The sequence below is a fragment of the Thamnophis sirtalis genome, unplaced genomic scaffold (genome assembly GCF_051295495.1).
Source record: "Thamnophis sirtalis isolate CommonGarterSnake01/CBP01778 unplaced genomic scaffold, rThaSir2_p1.2 scaffold_10, whole genome shotgun sequence".
NCBI lineage: Eukaryota > Metazoa > Chordata > Lepidosauria > Squamata > Natricidae > Thamnophis > Thamnophis sirtalis.
Window position 1 is genome coordinate 54,380,538 of NW_028261390.1, and position 22,463 is coordinate 54,403,000.

General features: G+C 42.3%; 1 protein-coding gene across 1 annotated transcript in view; it reads left to right on the forward strand.

Moving 5' to 3' along the window:
- BOD1L1 (biorientation of chromosomes in cell division 1 like 1) overlaps window positions 1–22,463 on the forward strand; it is a 75,967-nt gene that overhangs the window by 47,496 nt on the left and 6,008 nt on the right. Inside the window, exons 13-23 of the mRNA XM_087724633.1 lie at window positions 8,811–8,884; window positions 8,968–9,037; window positions 9,158–9,213; window positions 11,371–11,455; window positions 13,086–13,165; window positions 14,610–14,679; window positions 14,759–14,793; window positions 19,227–19,275; window positions 20,634–20,662; window positions 20,795–20,873; window positions 21,202–21,373. Coding sequence (XP_087580759.1) covers window positions 8,811–8,884; window positions 8,968–9,037; window positions 9,158–9,213; window positions 11,371–11,455; window positions 13,086–13,165; window positions 14,610–14,679; window positions 14,759–14,793; window positions 19,227–19,275; window positions 20,634–20,662; window positions 20,795–20,873; window positions 21,202–21,373 — 799 coding nt within the window. The remainder of the gene's footprint in view (window positions 1–8,810; window positions 8,885–8,967; window positions 9,038–9,157; window positions 9,214–11,370; window positions 11,456–13,085; window positions 13,166–14,609; window positions 14,680–14,758; window positions 14,794–19,226; window positions 19,276–20,633; window positions 20,663–20,794; window positions 20,874–21,201; window positions 21,374–22,463) is intronic.

Below are 22,463 nucleotides of genomic sequence, written 5' to 3' on the forward strand. Positions count from 1 at the left end.
GGATTTTAAATCTATTTGTTTACAATATATGCCAGTGTGTGGGTGATCATAGAGAAGTGAAAGTTGCCTTCTCATTGATCTCTAACAATGCAGTATTTCATTCAAAGGGACTAACATAGTTTCCTGCACAGTTTTCAAACTTTTTTCAGGACATGGAATCTACTGATGAAAAAATACATTCCCCAAACCCTCTTCTAGAAATTCTGCATACTCCTGTTTGCCCTCCTGTTGTTGGGTGTATAATTGTAGTTCAAATAAATGATTCCTGGATACTTGTTGCTTGTACTCCACAAAGAATAGCTAAAAAACATTTTCCCATGTAAGTTTCTTAATGGGAATCTACGTATCTATTCTACATGACATTAAGTGTTAAATTGTACTTTTTTTTCCATTAGAGACATTTTTAGAACGCTCCTTCATTTGATAATATTCAGCCTAAGTAAAAGGAAGTTGTTCAAAAGAGAGTCAATGTCTTCTGTCAAAAATGTGTCTGCAATGCAGACCAAGAGCTTCATAATCCAAAATTGCAAGGAATGTAAACACCCGGTTGCTGTTTAATGAACAAAATCTAACTCTGTATTTGATGGTATATTTTTAAAACTGAAATATTATTTCCTTTGTATCTTATGTAGTAATAATAAAAGAAACCATGTGCATACTTAAAATGATTTTAAATGAGCATCACAATGAATAATTAGAATAGCAGACGTTAGCTGTATTCTAAGTTTATAATAGGAAGTTCCAGTAAACTGGAATTTTAAACAACTGGGAGTTGCAAGCTTCCTGTCAGTGGCTCACCTTGACTTTTCTAACTCCTGGGCCTCTTTCTGTCTTGGAGTGAACAAGTAGGGATTCTTTGTTGCTGCTTTGCTTTCTTGGGGTTTGTGCAATCTGGTTAATAAGAATATGGGAGCCAAAGTCCTCTCTTAAGACCAAAATCTCTTCTGTTGCACTTAAACACGATACTCTGTTATATTTTTAGACATGATGATAATGATGATGATGATAGGAGAGAATTGTAATTATTACCTTAGGATATTTTAATTAAAGAGATCATTAAATGGAGAATATAACATTTTTCCTTCACATCCAAGTAGATTTTTTTCCAACAAATTACATATATACAAATATCCTTGATTTATGACCACAGTGGAACCCCAAATTTCTGTTGCTAAGCAAACAGTTGTTAAGTGAGTTGTTCTTTATTTTACAACTTTTTTCCACAGTTGTTTAAGCAAATAACTGCAGGTGTTAAGTGAATCCTTTGGTTTTTAAGTGAATCTTTTGTCTTCCCCCATTGACTTTGCTTGTCAGAAGCTCTAGCTGGGAAGGTTACAAATGGTAATCACATGACCCTGGGACAGTGCAACTGTCATAAAGACATGCCAGTTTTCCTGTGCGCTGCTTGGAGAGTCCAAGAATGGATTAAACTCAGCCAATCTGCCCAGGACTGAATTGAAATTTTAGCCACGCCTCTGATTGTCTTGACTGCCAGTTTTCTCAATTCATTTCAAGACCAGTCCTTTGCAGATTACTTGGACTCTTTGTTTTTCAAGTACCTTTTTTCTTCCTTTTTTCCTTTTCTCTTTTTTTCCCAGAGCAGGCGTGGTGAGTTAAATAATCTTGGTTGGATTCCGGTTCACCAGTGCAGTTTCAGGGATCCTGGGGTTGTCCGGGCGCCTGCTACTGCCCGGCAGGCTATTGGAGGCAGAAGAGTGCAGGCAGCGGGTGGGGCTATGTGTGATCGCCACGGCACCTTCACTTTTATTTTGAACTGTGCTTGATGTCACAGGTGATTTTCAGATCCTCTCTGCTGGTCGCGGCCATTTTGGAAGCCTTCCTGGTGGTGGTGGCCATTTTGGAAGCCTTACATGTGGTGGCAGCCATTTTGGAAGCCTTACATGTGGTGGCAGCCATTTTGGAGGCCTTTCTTGTAGTGTTGGCCTTTTTGGAAGCCTTACTTGTAGCGGTGGCCATTTTGGAAGCCTTACATGTGGTGGTTGCCATTTTGGTTTGTTTATTTTTGGCGCGAAGCCTCTCTTTTGGTGCATTTTTTCTTCTGTTGCCAGAATAGCCTGCCAGTAGCCTCGCTCTGCGCAGATCGCCTACATAGCTTTCCTATCCGGGTTGGTTCAGCGGGTCTGCTCTTATCTCTGACGATTGGGTTGGGCAGCATAGGGGTTTTAGGCCTCCCCCGGTCATACCCTTTTACCTCTTCTTCTGCGCTGGTTCTGGGAGCGCGGCAGCTCGCACCGGGGGATTTTTTCTGGCACTTCCTCTTGACACGGCCTTGTTTATATCTGTGGCCTCAGGGTGTCCCTTGTGGCCTCTTGTCTGCTGTGGTAGCAGGTGGTGAGTTATTCAATCCCTGATCTACCCACTGTTTGCAGGGGCCCCACCAGGGAAGGATGGCTGAACAGAATCCCGGGGTTTCAGGACAGCCGGGCACCTCTACTGGCAGGGACTACACAGACAAGCTGGCAGGGCAGATAGGGAGCCCTTAAGGCATCCTTGCCATCGTCCAGGCAGAGCAAGAAGCAGGCACAGGGCCAGGACAGGGATGCCTCACGTCGCCAGATAGCACCAGAGAACCAATTCTCTAAGGCCCAGGGTCAGGCCACAGTTTCCCCTCAGGAGCCTGCCAGGGATGCTTCTCGGGTAGATCGGGCCAGGCCCGCACCTCCTATATTGGACAGTGAGGAGGAGCAGGAATTTTCCCTTGAGACTTCCTTGATCACAGCCGGTTCCCCAGGGCCCTCAATGACTGAGCATGCTGATCTCTTTGATTGCCAGCTGGAAGTGGAGGAGGAGGTCATACCTGTGGGATCCTTAGCCCCTCAACAGGCCTTGCCCTCTTCACCCAAAAGAGCCCACCCCGCAGAGGACTGGGGCTCTGAGCTTTCCTCAGGGATGCAGGAGGTCATTGCCAGGGCCATTTCTCAAGGCATTGAGGCTGGGATGCAGTGAAAGGCCAAGCGCGCACAGTGGCCTAGGCCTAATCCAGGGCCTCCTGACCTGCAGAGGGCAGACCAGGCACAAAGACCAGTACCACCCCATTCCTCGCTGGAGAGTGGGGATTCAGATTGGGAGGAGAACATTCTTCCAGGGCAGGAACCCAAGTTTTCGAGTGATGAAGGAACCATCCCTGACAAACCTGCATTCGCAGGTTTTTTAAAACAAGCCAATTTCAAGACTATATTGGGTAAGGCTAAAGCCTCAACCCGATTGGGTTCTTCTGCCCCTGAACAACCTGCTCCAGATCCCTTGGACCTCACTTCCAAAGTTATTCCTAAATGTAGTGCAGAAACAGTGGGCACAGCCGGGCACCCTTGCCACCCCTAGTGGTAGTGAGCTTGGAGGACTTATTGAAGTTGCCCCCTGTGGACGCTTCGGTGGCTGCGCTCTCATTCTCCTCTGTCCTTCCCCCTGACCTTGAAAGGCTCAAGGCGGAGGACAAGCGAGCTGAAAAGATCTTGCACAAAACGCATCAGGTGGCTGCCTGGGCGATTAAGATGTCTGCTTCCGATTCTTTTCCATCCAGAACTTAACTTCTTTGGTTGAGACAGTTACTCACCAAACTCCTGGCTGGGGACACTAAGCTTAGACAGGATGTCAACAAAATCATTGCGGCAATGGAGTATACAGCTGATGCCACTCTGAATGCCGCCAAGTTTGGGTCTAAGGCCTTAGCATCCAGTGTCGCCACCCAACGCCTCATGTGGCTCATACACTGGAATGTGGACATGAGGTCCAAGTTGAAGTTTGCTTCCGCCCTCTTTAAAGGGGACAAACTCTTTGGGGAGGCCTTGGATCCTGTCCTTGTAAAGAACAAGGACAAGAAGAAGGTCATGCCTTCGGTCGTTAAGAAGTCAGAGCGCAAGGGTTCCCAAAGAATGTTCACAAAGATCACGGATTCTCTGTCAATCTGAAAAAGAGCCATCTCGAACTGAGGACCAGGTTGCAGCGCCTCGGCGCCATCATAGACACTGTGACCTGTCAGGTCTCCTTCTCTCCTAAGTGGATGGTAAGCATCATGGTCCTGGTGCATCAGGTATGACTCTCTCCTCAAACCTCAATTGTGCAATTGTCCCAGCTCTTAGGAAAAACGATTCCCTGCCTGTCCATTGTACCGTGGGCGAGGCTTCACTCTCAGCAGCTCCAGTGGCTCCTATTGCCGCACCAACGTGCCAACAACAGCAATTCTCCAAGGCTGATTCCGGTTCCCCTGCGGGTTCATCACTCCATCCAGTGGTGGCTGATTCCGCCCTGGCAAAGGGCACCCTCTTCAAGGAGCCAGACCACCTGACCATCACGGCTGACACCAGCTTTTTCAGCTGGGGGCCCCACTTCCGCAACCAAATCGCACAGGGCAGGTGGTCGGAGACAATGTTAACACACAGCATTAACAGGTTGGAGCTGAGGGTGGCGAGGCTGGCCCTGCTTCAATTTCGGACCGACATACAGAACCATCATGTGATGATTCTCACAGAGAATATAGCAACCAAGGCGCACATAAACCGCCAAGAGGGTACCTGATCCAGATCCCTGATGGCAGAGGCTGAATCCCTGGGAAGGTGGGCAGAAAGACACCTGCTCTTGATTCAGGTGGAGCACATCTCCGGGTTGAACAACATCCAGGCGGATTGGCTAAGCAGGGCCACCGTAGACCATTTGGAGTGGCGCCTGCATTTGGACCTGTTTCATTGTCTGTCGCAGCCGTTCGGCTGCCCGTTAGTCAATCTTTTCGCCACCCTGAAGAACACACACCTTCCCAGGTTCTTCACACAATTTCACTCCCCTCTGGCGGAAGGTGTCAACGCCCTTCATTGCCCCTGGCCACCGGGACTTCTGTACGCTTTCCCCCCACTGCCGCTCCTGCCCAGAGTTATTCGGAAGATCCTGGCGGAGGGCACGGAGGTTCTCCTTGTGGCTCCCTTCTGGCCCAGGAGGACCTGGTTTGCCGATCTGGTGAGTCGGTCTGTCAATCCACCGTGGTGGATTCCCCCGAGACAGGCCTCTCTCAACCAGGGGGTTCTTCAACATCTGGAGCCCCAGTGGTTGCAGCTAACCGTTTGGCACTTGAGAGGGACCTCCTGAGCAGGGGCAGGCTCTCCTCCAAGGTCATTCAGACCATCCAGGCATCCAGGTGACTGGCCACGACCAGAATATATGACTCTACCTGGAGATCCTTTGAAAGATGGTCCATGATACACGAGATTACGCTGATAGTAGCTACTGTTCCCCAGGTGCTGGACTTTTTGCAAGATGGGCTGGACCATGGCCTGGCGCCTAATACCCTCAGGTGGCAGGTGGCTGCTTTGTCCACGATTTTTGCTCCGGACAGTGTCTCATCCGTTGGCCGTCACCCCACCATCCGCAGCTTCCTGCAGGGTGCCACCAACCTGAGACCTCCAGTCGTTCATTGATTCCCATCATGGGAGCTCGAGGTTGTGTTACCGGCTCTGATAGGCAATGCCGTTTGAGCCAATACAGTCCTCCAGTCTGAAACATCTAACCTTTAAGACCGTTTTCCTGATTGCCATCACATTGGAGCGACATATCTTGGAGTTAGCAGCCCTGTCAGTTAGGGAGGGCTTGTGTCTGATACATCCTGACAGGGTGGTCCTCCAGCTGTACCCGGCTTTTATCCCCAAGATCAACACATGGTTTCACCGGGCCCAGGAAGTTATCCCGGATTTCTGTCGGCATCCCAGTCATCCGAGGGAGAGAAGATGGCACATGTTCAATGTTCGTTGAACCCTGCGTAGGTACATGAAGCGCACGGCGGCTTTCAGGCATTCCGAGTCACTCTTCGTGTCCTTTCAACCTGCATCCCAAGGTCGCAAAGTTTCCTCCTCTACCATTGGTCGTTGGCTGCGTGTCTGCATTGCCTTCGCTTACGTCCTGCAATCGAGACCGGTACCTCGACAGATTACCACTCATTCTACCAGGAGCACCACCACCACCGCGGCTTGGGTGACCCAGGCTCCGATAGAGGAGATTTGCAGGGCAGCTACTTGGACTTCCTTATCTCCCTTTGTTCGGAACTATAAACTGGATAAGTTTGCCTCTGCGGAGGAGACGTTTGGGAGGCAAGTCCTACAGGGCATTCATAGCAGCGGAGAGCTTCCCGCCCTAGTGACATTTAGCTTGGGTATGTCCCATTCTTGGACTCTCCAAGCAGCGTATAGGAAAACGACCATGGTATAATCCTCTCTACAATGCCCAACAGTTGATTGATTGCTCATTTTCTGAATAAATCCTTAGTTCAATACCACTGAGCACATGGACACAAGATATCTGCTCTAATTAATCATGGGAAATTAGGATTTGGAAGTATAGTTGATGGGAATGAAAAGACTATATGACTAGCATCCCCCCATCTCCCCTCAACTAAAACCCAGCAACTGACACAACCTTCAGGGATGAAGATTAGATATGTGGGTAGCATGCTTCCAAGCTCAATTTGAATAGAATAGAATTCTTTATTGGCCAAGTATGATTGGACACACAAGAAATTTGTCTTTGGTGCATATGCTCTCAGTGTACATGAAGAAAAATGAAATTCATTCATCAAGAATCATAAGATACAACACTTAGTGATAGTTTTATTTATTTATTTATTTATTTATTTATTTATTTTATTTTTATTTATAGGCCGCCCTTTTCCCTGAGGGGACTCAGGGCGGCTTACAATCAAAAAGGAAGGGGAGTGTAGGACAATACGAAAAAAGAAATGTGCACAAAGTAGTTATAGGTTACTAATAAGCAATCAAATCAAACTAGGAAACAAAACAATATAAATTGTAAGGATATTATTTAACATGGTTATAGTCATAAGTGGGAAGAGATAGGTACGAGGAAGGATGAGAAAAATAATAGTAATACAGTCTTAGTAAATAATTTGACAGTGTTGTGGGAATTAGTTGTTTAGCACAGTGATGGCATTCGGGGGAAAACTCTCTTTGTGTCTAGTTGTTCTGGTGTGCAGTGCCCTATAATGTTGTTTTGAGGGTAGACATTGAAACAATTTATGTCCAGGATGTGAGGGGTCTGTAGATATTATCACACAGCCCTCTTTTTGACTTGTGCAGTATACAGGTCCTCAATGGTAGGCAGATTGGTAGCAATTGTTTTTTCTGCAGTTCTAATTATCCGTTGAAGTCTATGTCTGTCTTACTTGATTGCAGAGCCATACCAGACAGTTATAGAGGTGCAGATGACACTAAATAATTCCTTTGTAGAACTGAATCAGCAGCTTTTGGGCAGTTTGATCTTTCTGAGTTGGCGCAGAAAGAACATTCTTTGTCTGTTTTTGATGTTAGGTGCCTTGAGATATGATAGAACCTAAAAATTTGAAGGTCTCTACTGTTGATACTGTGTTGTCTAATATTGTAAGAGGTAGTGTAGAAGGGTTTCTCCTAAAACCTACTACCATTTCTATAGTTTTGAGTATATTTAGTTCAAGATTGTTCTGGTTGCACTACAAGGCTAGTAGTTGTTCAACCTCCCGTCTGTATGCAGATTCATCATTGTCTCGAATGAGCCTAATCACTGTTGTATCATTTGCAAACTTCAGTATTTTAACAGAGGAATCTTTTGAGATACAGTCCTTAGTATATATAGAGAAGAGAAGTGGGGGAGAGCACACAACCCTGGTGGGGAGGAGCTCCTGTGCTAATTGTACAGGTATCTGATGTGATTTTGCCTAGCTTCACCTGCTGCTTCCTCTCTATTAGGAAGCTTCTGATCCATTTACAAGTGTGGTCAGGTGCAGTTAGCTAGTTAGAAGAATATCTGGAATGATGGTTTTGAATGCTGAGCTGAAGTCTACAAAGAAGACCCTTGCATAGGTCTTTGGAGATTCAAGGTGTCGCAGGATGTAGTGCAGAATCATATTAACAGCATCACCAGTCAATCTATTTGCTTGGTAGGCAAATTGCATGGGGACTAACGTAGATCTGTGATGGTTTCCAGGTTGGCCAGCACTAACCTTTAAAAGGTCTACACATGTTAGAGCAACTGGTCTGTAGTCATTCAGTTCCTTGATGGAGGGCTTCTTTGGCACTGGGATGATAGTAGAGTATTTGAAGCAAGAAGGAACATAGCACATCTCTAGTGTATCAGGGTTCCAAATAGCATCCAAATAGCATCCAAAATTAAATCAGAGTCCAAGGCAAAGTAATGCTCAAAGTTCCAATTTATTAAGAGAGCCATGTTGGCACATCTGGGGGAAACCCAAATCTGAAGCTTCTTGGTTTGCCCCACCCAGTTGAAAGTTCAACTGCCCCCACACCCACAAGTCCATCATATGGTCCAATCTTCCACTGCCATGCTGGCAGTTCCACCCATCCAGTTCCGGTCAGGTGCAGAGGTGTAGAGACAAAGGATGACCTTGGATTCTAGAAAGGAATTTTATTTTGGCTACATAGCATTCCATTCCATATCATCCCCCTCAATAGAAACAACATAGTAGAATAATAGAAAGTGTGGCAGGCCAAAGATCCAAAAGGGAATATGGCTGCAGGCCTGACATGGTGATTTATTGAAGATGCGGGTGAAGATGGGGGCAAGAAGCAAGGAGGAGTTATCTTGTCTGGTACTTTTCCTGACTTTTGTCTTTGAAATAGACCACAGAGATTGTGTGCCCAATGGGATGGGGTAGGTTGTAGGAGGCTTAGCTGCTGTTGATGTCTGAGATGGGGATTCTGGGAATGGGTGGCAGTAGTTTTCTACTACTGCTAGTTTTCTACTAATATGTTATGGCAACATCAGATTTTGATTAATATTTCTGTTTTTGTTTTTTTTAGCCTTTGAAAATACACATGCTATGGTCATAACAGAAGCAATAGAAGGTCAAATTCTTAAAGAAAAATTATCAGAGGTATGCACTGAGGTTTGGGGTTAAGGACTGGCCAATCCAAAAAGGCAGTCCTTGTCCTCATTTCTCCTCTCCTTTGGTTGTAGCCAGAAAGACCTAATCAGAACGAAGAGAATTTCATGCCAGAAGCAATGAGGAGTCCTACTATTGAAGAGGGTAAATGGGGGAGTTCAAACCATGGCCTTGCTTGATTGAGATAATGGTGCAAACAAGTTTTCATCCTTTTGACTGCACTTTTGGAAATTATTTCAAGAGAACATTAATGTTATTTTACAGGTGGTGGTATACAATGCCAGATTTTGGAAGAGGAGGCCAAACAAGAAATTAATGAGGTATTGTGTGATTCATTAAAATACATTGCAAGAAATATATATATATTATGGGCACATAATGATTGCTAATGATAGATCGATTTCTTTTTACATCCAGTATCATTTCTGGATTTTTGTATATCCCTGCTTGGAATAACAATTATTATTTATAAATAAAAAAAGAGAAGATTCATCTTATTCCATTTCAACTGTACTCATGCTCACTTGCAAGGTCTAATATACCCTTGTGGTTACAATTACCGGTTTACAAAGCCATCTTGCTTTGTACCTTGCTCCAGATGATGGTATGCAGAAAGTCTGATATTGAGAATAGAATAGAATTCTTTTTTGGCCAAGTGTGATTGGACACACAAGGAATTTGTCTTGTGCATATGTTCTCAGTATACATAAAAGAAAAGATATATTTGTCAAGAATCATAAGGTACAACACTTAATGATAGACATAAGGTACAAATAAGCAATCAAATCATATTAGGAAACAATATAAATTGTAAAGATACAAGTAACAAAGCTACAGTCATACATTAATAAGTGGGAGGAAATGGGGGATAGGAACGATGAGAAGATTAATAATAGTAATACAGTCTTAGTAAATAATTTGACAGTGTTGTGGGAGTTATTTGTTTAGCAAAGTAATGGTGTTCGGGGAAAAACTGTTCATGTGTTCTGGTGTGCAGTGCTCTATAGTGTCGTTTTGAGGGGAGGAATTAAAACAGTTTATGTACAGGATGTGAGGAGTCTGTAAATATTTTCACAGCCCTCTTTTTGACTCATGCAGTATACAGGTCCTCAGTGGAAGGCAGGTTGGTAGTAATTGTTTTTTCTGCAGTTCTAATTATCCTCTGAAGTCTGTGTCTATTTTGTTGGCTTGCAGAAGCAAACCAGACAGTTACAGAGGTGCAGATGACAGACTCAATAATTCCTCTGTAGAACTGTATCAGCAGCTCCGTGGGCAGTTTGAGATTTCTGAGTTGGCACAGAAAGAACATTCTTTGTAGTGCTTTTTTGATGACATTTTTGATATTAGATTTTTGTAGGTTTTAGGTTTTGAGAAATGGTAGAACCTAGAACTTTGAAGGTCTCTACTGTTGATGCTGTGTTGTCTAGTATTGTAAGAGGTGGTAGTATGGGTGGTAGTATCTCCTAAAGTCCATCATCATTTCTATGGTTTTGAGTGTGTTCAGTTCAAGATTGTTCTGGTCACACCACAAGGCTAGTTTTATCTCCTGTCTATGCGGATTTATCATTGTCTCAAATGAGACCGATCATTGTTATATCATCTGCGAACTTTATAGTTTAACAGATGGATCGTTTGAGATGCAGTCATTGGTATATATAGAGAAGAGAAGTGGGGAGAGCACAAAACCTGTGGGGTGGCTGTGCTGATTGTACAGGTATCTGATGTGATTTTTGCCTAGCTTCACCTGCTGCTTCCTGTCTGTTAGGAAGCTTATGATCCACTTACAAGTGTGTTCAGGTACCGCTAGTTGGTTTAGCTTAGTTAGAAGAATGTCTGGAATGATGGTATTGAATGCTGAACTATGGGGACCTTTACATAGGTCTTTGGAGATTCAAGATGTTGTAGGATGTAGTGCAGAGCCTTATTAGTAGCAGCATCTGTCAATCTATTTGCTCAATATGCAAATTTAAGGGTGTCTAACAGCAGATCCATGATAGTTTCCAGGTGAGCCAGCACTAACCTTTAAAAGGTCTACACATGTTAGAGCAACTGGTCTATAGTCATTCAGTTCCTTGATGGAGGACTTCTTCGGAACTGGGATGGGAGTAGAGTGTTTGAAGCAAGAAGGAACAGAGCACATCTATAGTGATTTATTGAAAATTCGGGTGAAAATGGGGGCCAATTGGTCAGCACAGACTTTTAAGCAAGAAGGAGAGGGGACAAAGAGAAAACACCTAATTTATTGTAACCAAAAACAGCCAAAAATGCTTAAGTTTGAAAAGGAGGTAACTTGGTAACCCATGTCAAGTGACACTGAAACAGGAAGATATCAGTCATATCCCTTGTCCTAAGGATCTTTCTGAGTAAATAGAATGAGTTAATGCAGGGTGATGCAGAGAGCAAATTGGCAGTGTTTTAGCAGTATTAAATGGGGATTGTTCACTTTCATCAGCAGTTATTTATTTATAATTCTTTAGGAAAAAACTGCCAACAACTCAGAAGAAATGCCTGAATGTCATGCTGTGGCTGAGAAACATTCCTCAGAATCTGTAAAAGAAAAAGGTGATACCAAGTGTGATGCGTTTGAGTTTTCCATAAAAAAAACAGCAGTCCACAAGTAACTATTGCATGACCCTTAAATTAATGAGAATTTGTTTAGATACATTTCAATTTTTGAGCTGATAATGGTGATACAATGCCTAATTATTCTGAAGAGGCGTTGTGGCGCAGTGGTTAGCATGCAGTATTGCAGGCTAATTTTGCTCACATTGCCAGGAGTTTGATTCCTTTGATCCTGATCCTAACCGGCTCAAGTTTGACTTAGCCTTCCATCCTTTCAAGGTCGGTAAAAGGAGGACCCAGATTGTTGGAGGCAATATGATCACTCTGTAAATCACTTACAGCGTACTGTAAAACATTGTGAAGCGGTATATACCTAAATCAAGTGCAGAAAATTCCAGAAAATTTAAAACTTCAGATTGAAAAGCCTCTCAGACAAGTTATTCAAAAGGTGTACAGTGATCCTTTTCTTGCAGCAGTTAGCTGTACAATCTTAGCAGTAGAATTACAATATTTATATTTATATTATAGTAGTTTCCTTGAATATTATTTTTCCTTATACTCCCTACTTAATTACCTGGACATGAAATCTAAAAAATTATTCAGAAGCGACATGGAAAGGAGAATCCATTAACATTTAGCTGTTACTCAGAGGTGTTTGCAGAAGGGCAAGAGATAAAACGGTTGTGATGATTTGCATCAGATGACAGGAAACAAGTATGCAGTCTTTGCATTTTGTGATGACATTGCTATGCATGTGGTATTAGTTTTACCTATTTGCTACTTAGAATGTTACTTGCCTCCTAAGATGTAGAAGCTGTTTCCTACTTCTTTTCAAATAGATAAATTAGTTGCAAGATCAAATTTGGGTTGGCTGTCTGGTCACCGGGACCAGAGATTTACTTTTCCAAGCAAAATGATTGAAGCCTAGGGAATGGGTCCCTTGTCAGTTAACAGGAGTGTTGATTTACCACTAGCTTATCAAATACTTAAGAGCTGAGGGTTTGGCAGCACAAGGAAATGACAGCCAGTCGCCAGCTATCAACACACCAATCAGCCAATAAGAAGGCCCCACATAAACATGACTCAACAGAACAGCCCAAAGCATGTATTCTAGTACAGAGAAGTTCCCTGAAGATGGGCTCCATCATGAGTCTGAAAGCTCGGAGGAGTACATCCCTGGTCCCATTGACCGACCTAAATTTGATCTCACATCATTATCCTAGGACACGGAAATTTGTCTTCATTCATGAGATAAATTATAAACCATTCCATGTTGTGGATACTGTGTTGAACAAGATAAAGTAGATAGGGTGGTTTTCTATTATTTGACATTTCTGTCCTGTAGAAGCAATAATACTTATTTCTATTCTTTGGGACAATCAGTTCCTGATTAATTTTTAGCATAATAAATAGCCATATAAATGTGAATTTTAGATCCATGATACAAAATATAAGGCAAGTAATTATCTGAAGTTTACTAAGGTTGTCATAAAGGTAAAAATGATTGGGTGTGCAGCAAATGGAAGCCAGACTTATGCTGTTCAGAGGAAGTTAACAGATTATGCCGTTGCTAAAAATAATTATATAAGCATTTCATGTAAGTTGGGTTTCTTGAATTTCTTTCCTGCAGACAAAATTATTGGCAGAATGGATAGTTCTAGCACTTCAGGTCTGGAATCCAGTTTGAATCCTGTTGAGGGAAGCAGTCTGGTCAGTATCAGTCACACATTTGAAAGTTGCTTGTATGTGCTTCAGGTGATCATGTTTTGCCCAATTGTAACAATATAAAAGACAAAAAAACAAACTAACAAACAATTCACTAATGCTTTTCTAGGTAATCAAGATAACAGCTACTTTGCAGATAATTCATGGATCAAAATCCTTAACTATTTAGCTCCTAATGTAATCTGAATGAAAGAAAGAAAGAAAAAAAACCTGCTTTGTATTGTAAAAAAATGAACCTTTTTGAGTTCAGATAGTCCTCAAGTTACAATCGTAATGGAAGCCATTATGGTTAAACTAAATGGCCTTACAACCCCCAGCCCTTGCTCTCTATGATGCAGCTATTAAATTAACTTACAGGATGTTAAGTGAAGCACAAAGTACCTTGGGGAGAGAGAGACCATAGGAGGCCTAATGCAGGCCAAGGCTTGCCTGCCCTGAGGTTTTCCCACCTCCTGAAGCACTCTGTGCTGTGCTTCTCACCTCTTGCAGTCCTTCAGCTTCCTATCCACCCAGCAACCTAGAAGACAGCAGACCAGCTGGTGTTTGCAAATTCATACTATTCTGCAACATGTGCTATTGTAATACTAAGGGGGCTCCATTTAAAAGGCTGCCCTCTACAGGTTCGTGAGAATAACAACTGCTTTGCCCCGAGGCTGGTTCAGTAAGAAAGCTGATCCTGTGTCTCAGAAACTGCAAAAAGAAAAGTAAGTTGGGTGCTGCTGGACCCTGGAGCAGGCCAAGACCTGCAAGTCCCTAGGTTGGAGGGCAGCTGGAGGCTTGCAAACACCAAATGACCTGATCTCCCCTTGCTTTCTTGGTGGGAAGGAAGCTGGGAAGCTTGCCAATTTGCATGGGCTACAGTTGGCCTGATCTCCCCTGAGTCGATTAATGGCTACAGGCACCCGGTGGGGCAGGATAGGTGAGTGGATAGATGCTGCAGCATCCCTGTGGTTGGTTCTAAGGGCAAATGACTTCAGGGGTGCTGCAACGTCCATAACTTTTGAAACTGAATCATAAATAGTTTTGGGGGAGTTAACTGAACAGTTACTAAGCAACTGGTCATAGGTTGAGCACTATCTGTAGTTGTGATTGTGAAGCATGTCAAACTCTAAACAGAGTGTTTTAAACTTGGAACACTTCTTTTCTGACTGAAACCAAAATGCTCAGGCTACAAAATAAAGACTTCAATTTCTTACTCAGAACTAGTCATTTTTTGAAAATTCATGAAATATTTTGCATACCCTAGAGACTAACAACCACTTTTCATTGGTGCTAACCTGCAAAAAAAAAGGTTAGATCACAGTAAATCTGTTTGTTATTAATTTTCTTTAATGGTTCTCAATCTTTTTTCCTTCCTTATATTTGTTTTAGAGGATATCTTCAAGTGTTCTTTTTAACTAATAATAATCTTTTGGCTTGTTTGGTACAGCAGCAAGTAATAGTTAAACGAAAAAGAGGAAGACCTCGCAAATATCCTCTTGAAATAGCAGCAGTGCAGAGTAAGTATGATAACATCCCTTTCTAAAAAATAGATACCAGTGTTTCACTGAATTCAGGAATTTTATTCTTTCATTCCAGGTCAGGATTCAGCATTGGACACAGTCATGAAAAATGTAAGCATTTGGTGGGGTATTTCGTCTGCATGCAGAAGTTGAGCAATTATTTTCTTTCTATGGAATTTATTTGTATAGTGTTTGTTTGATAAAGCAAACATTGGCAGGATCAAGAAGACAATTTCACTCAGTATAATATCAGTACTGGGCCCCACTTTTAAAACACCCTTTCTCTGAGAGGATCCTGACCCTCCTCACCTTCTGAAAAGCCTTGAAGAACTGACTTTTTCCGGATATCTTGGGGTAGTGTGTAGCTGGAACCCAAGAAAATTGTTTTTTCAAAGTGAACGGAGTATTGTTTTTGGAAACACTGGAAGTTTTTGTGCTTCTTATTATCCCTGTTTTTAGGCTGTCTAAGGTTATGATATATTAGGTTGGTGGCTATATAATTTTTTAAAGAATATTCTTTTAAACATGATTCTTTCAACCCCAAAACATAATTTGTTTTCTTTTGTACAATGGCATTCACCATTTATTTACTATATACTGTATATATGCTGCACATTTTTCAAGGTTATAAAATATCTAGGATAACAACATTAAAACAATCATCAATAAAAAATGAACCCAACCCCAAATAATAATTATTTCAATAGTACTATTAGCCATAGTGGTGGAGTGGTTAAAATGCAACATTGCAGGCTAACTCTGCCAGCTGTTCAGTCCTGACCAGATCAAAGTTGACTCATCCTTCCACACTTCCAAGGTCCGTAAAATAAGGAGGCAATTGGGGGCAATATGCTGACACTATAAATTGCTTAGAGAGACATTTAAAGCACTATGAACCAATATATCAGTCTGTTGTTGCTTTTTTTTAAAAAAAGGTGTGTCCACTAATGCATCTCAGCATTCAAAGTGTGCTTTTCTCCTGGGCTAGATGGAAAAGCCAGGTCCAACTTGTATTCCTGAAACCCAGCAGGGAAGAAGTAAATCAAATCTCCATAAGGTAGAGGTTTGAGGATAGTGATTGAAAATAACTATATTTTAATCCAATCAGACATTGTTCTCAGAAAGATGGTCCTGGAGGGAAATGTTCATGTTCAATTAGATCAGATCTGCAGGTGAATACAGCAGAAAGTTTCCCATAGGTGACCAGGTCTGAAGCCTTGCCAAAGACCTGGGTGAAGAGCCAAGTCTTCACAACAGCAAAGTGTGTGTGTGTGGGGGGGGGGCATCTGGATCGTAGGAGGAACTTTGTTGCAGAGTGCAGGCACTGCTACCCAGAAGGTGTGTTTCCAGGTTCTGATTTGATATGTTTATATTAGTTAATGATAGTGTTTAATTGAAGGAACCTGGAATGTGCCAATTGTGCCTTATACAACTGGCTGAACTGTTGCTATAGGAGACAGGTGCTCCCTCAAGTAACCAGGCCCTATGTCAAGTAGGCCATTAAGTAGATAAACAATGTATAGATAAATAAAAGAATGCCCTTCTTTTTTACTCAAATGTCTATACATGAATGCACAGATTATGAGAACTAAACAGGGAGAATTAGAAATTCAAGTACATGAGGGCAGATATGATATTGTTGCTATTACGGAAACATGGTGGGATGAAACCCACAAATGGAACATACAGCTAGAGGAATGTAAATTATTTAAAAGAAATAGATCAAATAAAAGAAGAGGTGGAGTTGCGCTATATATTAGAAATAACTACATCTCTACAGAAATAGAGCACAACAATGACAAATATGATCTTGAATGATCATAAAATGGTCATTAGGGCAGAGAAGCGGTTGTTAAATTATTTCAAGCATGTCAAACTCAAATTTCATTGAGGGCCGCATCAGGGTTGTGTTTGACCTCGAAGCGGGAGGCGGGCTTGTGTGGCCAGGGTGGGCATGGTCACCTTGATGTCACTCGTGTTGGGTGCACCTGTGGTGGCCTGAGCGCTCTGCCAGAGAAAATAGGCTCCCAAGCTCCGTTTTCGGCTGGGACAGCCTCCTGAAACCCTCTGCCAACAAAAACTGAGTTCAAGGCGGCTGTGTGCAGTCCTCCTGAGCTCCGTTTTCACTGGCAGAGGCACGGTGGGCCGGACATTGTTTCCAGGGCGGCCCTTGGGCCATACATATCTGTTCTGACCCCCCTCGTTCCACACCAAAGCACACTCTGAGCCAGAGATAAATTACGGCATTTAATTAACAGACAAACAGATCCTTGGCAGCAACCCAGCACAGACAAGCTTGGGCAGCAATAAACACAGAGAAGGCTTGGCAGCAATCCAGCCTGCCAAGCTCACACAAAGTTCTCCGACATTTGATTCTGTGTTGACTTCTGCAAAGAGGGGCGTGTGCACAAGTAGCTTTTTATAGTCTGGAGAGGAGCCTAATGACCACCAGCTGAGCGCAATCATTTCCTGTAATTGTGTAATTGTTCCTGATGCCTATTAGCTCTTCGATGGCGTGCATCCAGGAAAAACTGACTACTAGCTTCCGCTCACTCTCCCTTGTCTCCTCCCCACTGGTCCAAGGCTCAGGTGCCTCCTGGTGGCCAACCAGCCTCTCTGCATCCTGCTCGGAGTCGGAACCCTGTCCAGGGTCCTCCACATCCTCCAGAGCCAACTCAGAGGGCCCCTCGCTGTCAGAGTCTGGTAGCAGCTCCAACGGCACCTGCTGGGCCACAACAATATCTAAGCATCCCATGGACCAGATCCGTCCTGGAGGCCTTGAGTTTGACACCCCTGAATTATCTGAACCCCACCACTGGATAGGATTATCCCTAGAGCAATACCACTTAAACTTCACAGTGCTTTACAGCCTTCTATAAATAGTTGACAGAGTCTGCATATTGTCCCCAACAATCTGGGTCATTTTACTGACCTCGGAAGTATGGAAGGATTAGTCAACTTTGAGCTGATCAGAATCAAACTCCTGGAGTGAGCAGTGAGTTAATCCTACAGTACTGCATTCTAACTGTGCTACCATGGCTATACAGTGTAATCTGCCAGCTTCCTGTCATTTAATCTTTGCCTCTATGCTTTACTGTACTGTATTTTGCTTCATATACAGGTAATTCTCAAGTTACAACAGTTCACGTAGCAACCATTCTATATTATGACATAACACCCTTCCAAGTATTTACAACAATTTACGACACAGCCCAAAGTTAGGAATATTGCAGCACCACAGTAGTTGTTTACACTCACGAACAATTGCAGAGGCATTGCAACATTTACCCTGCTTATTCCCCCAATCCCAGCCCTGGGTCTCTACCGTCATGGGGCCTGCGGAGATTCACTTACCTTGCAGCGATCTAGCAAGATGCCAGTTCCTTTGTCTGTTTCGGTGCATTCGTGGAGAACAGAGGCCTAAAGTAGCGTGGGATCAAGGCCGTGACAAGCTCCCCGTCTTGGCGCAAAAAGAGTTTGCAAACTGATGGGAGGGTTGAAAGAAATGCGATTTCACTGGCCCAATGTCTCATCAGCTTGCAAATGCTTTTTGCGCCAAGACTGCAAACAGGCAAAGAAACCCCAGCAGAAAGGCTGGAGAGGAGACAGCTTGCTACATCTTCACCAGGTAAGTGACCTGGCACAGCAGGATGGGGGGGAGCAATTGTGGGGAGCCCAGAGGAGGGAACATGAGGTATCTCAGGGGTTTGGGTGACGCCTTGGGTGGTCTGAAGCAAGTAGTCTGTTCCATCGCTAGACGACACCCCCCCCCCCCCCGGCCTTCCCTACCCTGAGATATCTCATTTGGGCATGTAATGGGCAGGCTCCATTACATTCATAACTCAAGTATTACCTATATGAAACTATCAAAAATGTCAACATTGATTGTAGTTTTAAATATTCTGACCAATGAGCTTTTCTGTGTATAAAATATGTTTTACAGTATATTCTAAAATGTAAGCCATGACAAAAACATTCAAAAGTGTATGTGTGTGTGTATTTATGATACTGATAAACTCACTATACGATCATGATCCACTATGGATAGAAGTTTCTTTGAAAAACCCAGCTTTTTTCATGGGTTGTAAAAAAGTGCCATGTTTCCCCGAAAATAAGACAGGGTCTTATTTTCTTTTGACCCCTGAAATAACATTTGGCCTTATTTTTGGGGAGGTCTTATTATTTTTGAGGTGCCAGAGGTGGCAAGCGTGGTCACCTCATGACTGCTACTGTGTTGCAATATTTTCAGGAAGCAGTTATTTTTGGAGGAGGGATTATTTTAGCGCATGAGCTCAAAAGCCCGATTGGGCTTATTATCTGGGGAGGTCTTATTTTCGGGGAACCCCAGAGTATTGCATATTACATTACTTTGGGTCTACACTAATTGTAGTAATTGGGCTACTTCTCAGTATTTAAATAACTTCTGAGAGGACAGGATATCATGAATTGGTTTAAATATAAATAAAAGCTTGAAAGAGCATTTAAACACACTTAGTATGTTTGATTTTTCTACTGAGAATACTGCTGGTTTTGTTCTTAATTAGGTACTGCAGTCTTCAGGCACTAGCAGTAGAACAGGGATAATACCAGAAGGTAAGGATTCAGACATATGTTCTTAACGTAAAAAATATATGGCATGAAATGCAACAGGCTTTTTTCCCCCTTTTAAATAAAGACTTGATACTCCATCAATTTGGCTATCATAATTATGAAGTTTTCTTGTTCAGAGATCCAGGGTAGTTCTAAAATGTATGCAATCCCTTTCTCAAATTTGGTAAAATCTGTGGTTTCAGTGGCCTAATAAATTGGTATTGGTATTGGTATTGAGTTTATTTATATGCCGCCCTTTTCCCTGGGGGGACTCAGGGCGGCTCACAACTTAAAAAGGGAAGGGGGGAAAAGACAAACTTTTAACATATAAGACAATACATAATTAGAATCACAACATTCATACCATTCGGGCGGGTTACAATCTTAGTCCCAGGCCTGACGGGATAGCCAGATTCTGAGGGCTGTGCGGAAGGTCTGGAGGGTGGTGAGGGTCCGAATCTCCACGGGGAGATCGTTCCATAGGGTCGGAGCTGCTACCGAGAAGGCTCTCCTCCGCGTGGTTGCCAGTCGGCACTGACCGGCAGATGGAACTCGGAGGAGGCCTAATCGGTGAGATCTAATAGGTCGCGTGGAGGTAATTGGCAGTAGGTGGTCTCTCAAGTACCCAGATCCACTACCATGAAGGGCTTTATGGGTGACAAGTAGCACCTTGAAGCGTACCCGGAGACCGACAGGTAGCCAGTGCAGCTCGCGGAGGATAGGTGTTATGTGGGTGAAACGAGGTGCACCCACAATCGCTCGCGCGGCCGCATTATGGACTAGAATGCTATCTGTCAGCAGGGCACAGCTAGGGAACCTAATGGCATAACTTCCTTCCATACTGCCCATGGGATCACACAGTTAGAAAAGTGCAGAATTCAATAACAAAATAATTAAAACTTTGAACTTCCATAAAACCAAAAAGATCCAATAAAAGATTAGTGAAATATAATTGACTCCCACCCACCCCTCTTTCCTAGAATGTACATTTCCAAGAGGACAGCCTTCCCACCCCTATGTCAAGTCAGCTTGTAGAGTCTTGCTATCAAGGGAGCTGACGTTTAACTGCAGTGGCTAGAGAAGCAGGGTTACCAGCATCTAATCTTTTCATTTGATAACTGGCTCTTAACATCTAGCCTCATAGAATTATATACAATTCTAATTTTCAAGGAGGATTAGGTCATTCTATTTTACTATTGTCTATCATCCCTGTCACAATTTACATTTGCATTTAGTACATTGTAAGTTTAGAAGGAACTGTATGCAAGGAAAGATATTTTTAATTAAATGACTAAGTAACATTTTTGGCTAATTTTAATATCGATAAAAGTACATTCTTAATTATTTGTTTCTTTTTACAGCCAATGATTCTTTGAACAATAGAAGCAATGTAAGTTGAATAATTTTTGATTCATGCTGTTTTCCAACTCAAATCTAAAATATCTTTACAGAATTACAAGACCTTTTGGTTGTAGTGGAACTGTATTGTTGTTTTGTTTTTGTTTTTATTTCCAATTGTTAGAAAACTGAAAAAGAGAAGAGCAAAGTGTGGTTAAGAGGAAGAAAACGGAAACGGGCTTGTCTTTCATCAGAGGAAACAGGTAGACAAAGACTCCTCTTCTTCTCTTAACTTTTAATTTTTTTTAAGTTGTCTATTAACTTGTAAAGAGATCAGCTTTATACCCTGGGAAAAAAAATCATTGGGCTGAAGCTAAAGTAAATATTATAGAAAAATGTGCAAATCTCTGTAATTTTATGTCAGGATTAGTACAGCCCAGCTGCTTGGTTCCGCTTGAGTTCTCTATGAATTTTGTCTGTGAAAGAAAAAAGTAAACTATCACAAATGTGTTTAAAGAGATTTAAACAAATATGAATTAAAACATAAAGGGATGGAAAATTACATTTTCCATTTACAAGGTTCTGTAAGAGTATTCTATATGGAATGCTCTTTCTTTAAAAAAAAAATCTATCTTTTTCTGTCTGAAGAAAGCGCTAAGGGCCAGGATGACATCAAGAAGAAAGGAAGTGGTGATGAAACAGATGGAGATGAGACGCATTCAGGAGCCACAACTAGGGCAGCATCAAGATTGGAAGCAGAAAGGTAATGCCAACTGTGACAAGACTTGGCAAATGATTAACCAGGTCTCTCCAGTAGGGCATGGAGGGATGTTTTGAGAATTGAGTAAAAAGACACTTAAGGCTGTCTTTTTCTGCAGTAACTGGTGTATTTGTCTCAAATCCAGTGAATTTCCCAACTGATAATGAAGGATTTCTGGCTACAGTTACCATATGAATAAGGGTATACTTATTAAAGTTCAAATGGCAATCACAACTATGTAGTTGAAGCATCAAGTCTTTTTTATATATGTCACATATACAAAAGGAGTAAGGCTTTCATGTCATTGTTATGGTCATCATCTTGACTTTTTTACCCCTTTCCTATAGACTTCTCTGCATGTGAATAAAATTAGAACCATCCTAACATCTGTAAATTTGGTGCACTTTAATCCATTTTATATTTTATTTGTGATACATTGTTTTATCTTGAGATAAGCCCCTTAGAGCCACCTGAACTGCAAGATGGGCAGTGAATAAATGAAGGAATGATGAAGTGTGGCAAGTGCATATTGAATCACAATTATCCAATGATCCAGCCAATAGATCTCCAATTTATACAGATTAATGTAAAATTTCTTTGCTTTCACCTAATCATAAAATGATCCAGATTCCAAGTTAGAACTTCTGTCACACCAGGGTAAACGATAGTGACTAACCAGGGGACTGGGCATCACCAGCACATAAGCAAAAATCTAAATCTAGTGGCTTAAACCAGTAATTTCATGCAGTTTTTAAACATCATCAAAAATGAGATGATTTTTAGTGTCTCGAAAGCACAGCTGTGGTCTCCCATCTTTCTTAAAAATCTGCATTTCATCAGAACTGAAGATACTGTTAATAATACCCCTGAATATTACACTTCCTCTCTATTATCAATAGTCTGAAGTCTTGGCTCCACAATCAGTCTGGAAATCAGATATTTGCAATCAAGAAAACTTATAAATACATAATTAGGTGCATTGTCCATGAAAGAACCTTAAGGTTCCTGACCCACATAACTGACAACTTTGTCATCAAAAAGATAGAGGGCCTGCTATTCTAGACCTAATTCTTATTTAAAAGTGAAAAAATAA